This window comes from Tenrec ecaudatus, chromosome 6 (genome assembly GCF_050624435.1).
Source record: "Tenrec ecaudatus isolate mTenEca1 chromosome 6, mTenEca1.hap1, whole genome shotgun sequence".
NCBI lineage: Eukaryota > Metazoa > Chordata > Mammalia > Afrosoricida > Tenrecidae > Tenrec > Tenrec ecaudatus.
Window position 1 is genome coordinate 171,925,042 of NC_134535.1, and position 2,049 is coordinate 171,927,090.

Sequence of the window (2,049 nt, forward strand, 5' to 3'; positions counted from 1 at the left end):
ATGAAAAGGGGTACTATAGTTTGAACCGTCCGTTCCTTTTCTGATAGCCTGTCATATGCTGTAAGAATGCAAGCATATGTCTTTGAGGCTTTAATAGCTAATCAATACACTTGCATTGCTCTGTCACCCCGTTTGCCACCAGTCACTTGTAGGTTCCTTGTATTTTCCCGTCGGGAATCACCTCGTGTCACAACTGCCGTCGGAAACAGGACCTATCTGCCGAGTTGCTCGACGCTGCTGGACTTGAAGTACAGAGGGAATGTCATTCTTTGTCCTGAAGTATGGTAATAAAAATCTAAAAGTCTTTCAGCCTGGGAGTCATGTTGAAACACATAAACATGTGACCCTTAAGTGACTCAAATCTTAGTCACAGAGTCATTGGTTACAATCTGGATGCCACGCACCGTGGCAAAGGCCAGTGAGAATGATCACGTGAAGTTTGCTTTTCCTGGGTGCTGAACAAAGCACTGCATAAATGTTGCCAGCACCGAGGGAAAATGTTTTTGTTCCTAAGATTCAGAAGACGAACGTTGCTACCTTTGGGGGACTTTTTAATGAAATTTCCCTTTTTTTAAATTAGATATTTGAAATACAACTTTATGCTAACGAAAAGGAATGGGAATGACAGTTAACAAACAAAACATCACCACTGAATATTGTGATGTGACTGTAGCAAGCCTTGTAGTTGAATTTCAAGAAAGAAAAATGCATTCCCAAACAGCTAGATATGTGGGTTCAAAAAAAAAAAAGAAAAGGTTTTTAACTGCCACACTCACTCCGAAGTCCATTCATCTCCTTCAGCCTCCCACAGATGAGCACATTCTGCTGAGCTCTGTAATAAGAGCAAACACGCTGCACCACTGATGTCACAGGACAGTTGCCTATAAAACTAGACTTCTGACGCTGGGCTTCAGCTTCGTTCTCTCACAGGTCATCATCTTCATCCGGGAGAGCTGTTGTCTGTGCAACCTCTAAATCATGCTCATACTGGGCTGCCGAAGCTGGGGCCATAACAACCTCTGGTGGGGCCAGAGCAGGCATGGCAACAAACTCCAAGTCAGGATCGCCAACGAGTTTTCTAGCAAGCCAAAGGAAGGGCTTTTCAAAGTTGCAGTTGCTTTTGGCAGGAATGTCATAGTACTGAAGGTTCTTCTGTTGGTGGAAGACAATGGATTTTGCCTTAACTTTCCTGTCCTTAATACCCACTTTGTTGCCACACAGCATGATGGGTATGTTTTCACATACTCGAACCAGATCCCTGTGCCAGTTAGGCACATTCTTGTAAGTAACCCTTGAGGTTACGTCGAACATTATAATAGCACACTGGGCTTGAATATAATAGCCATCTCTCAGTCCTCCAAATTTTTCTTGACCAGCTGTATCCCACACGTTGAATTTGATAGGTCCTCTGTTAGTATGGAACAGAAGGGGATGGACCTCAACACCTAAGGTAGCTACATACTTCTTCTCAAATTCACCAGTCAGGTGACGTTTCACAAATGTCGTTTTTCCAGTACCACCATCACCCACCAGTACGAGTTTGAACTGGACTTGGGGTTCTCCTTGGGCGGCCATCGTGATGGATCTTCCAGAAGCGTCTCCGGGCCGCGTCTGACTGAGGGATGGAAAGATGGCGGAAGCGCCGAAATTTCCCTTTAAGGACAGAAGAAATATAGATGCAAACAACTGTACCCCGAAGTGAAGCCAATGTCTCATGAGCCAATTAGCTTCTCAAACCCAAACCCATTGCCTATGATCTTGACTCATTGCAACCCTATAGCACAAAACCGAACTGCCCCATAGGGCAGCCCAGAAGGGAAATCATTACAGAAGCCGAAGGCCTCCCCTTCCTCTGCTGGAGTGCTGGGTGTGCTCGAACCGCTCCCCTGTGGTGCAGTCAAGTCCTTTAGCCACTGTCCTACCAATGCCCCTCCAGTTCGCAAGCCCACTGACCCTTTTTGTGACCTCTTGTTCGAAACACACTGGCTCGAACATGTAGTCATAGAGCCAAGAAAGCAATGCTTTGTATCGTTCTTGCAGATAGTGAAG

At 45.5% G+C, this 2,049-nt stretch overlaps 1 protein-coding gene across 1 annotated transcript; it reads right to left on the minus strand.

Moving 5' to 3' along the window:
- Nucleotides 1–924: 924 nt before the first annotated feature.
- Nucleotides 925–1,637, minus strand: LOC142451341 (GTP-binding nuclear protein Ran-like). Its single transcript, XM_075553195.1, has one exon. It carries the CDS (start codon nucleotides 1,573–1,575, stop codon nucleotides 925–927), a length of 651 nt encoding a protein of 216 aa, XP_075409310.1. The 5' UTR covers nucleotides 1,576–1,637.
- Between the last annotated feature and the right edge of the window lie 412 nt (nucleotides 1,638–2,049).

Excerpts from the sequence above, each read along its gene's own strand:
- LOC142451341 (XM_075553195.1), bottom strand. The coding sequence starts at position 1,575 with ATGGCCGCCCAAGGAGAACCCCAAGTCCAGTTCAAACTCGTACTGGTG.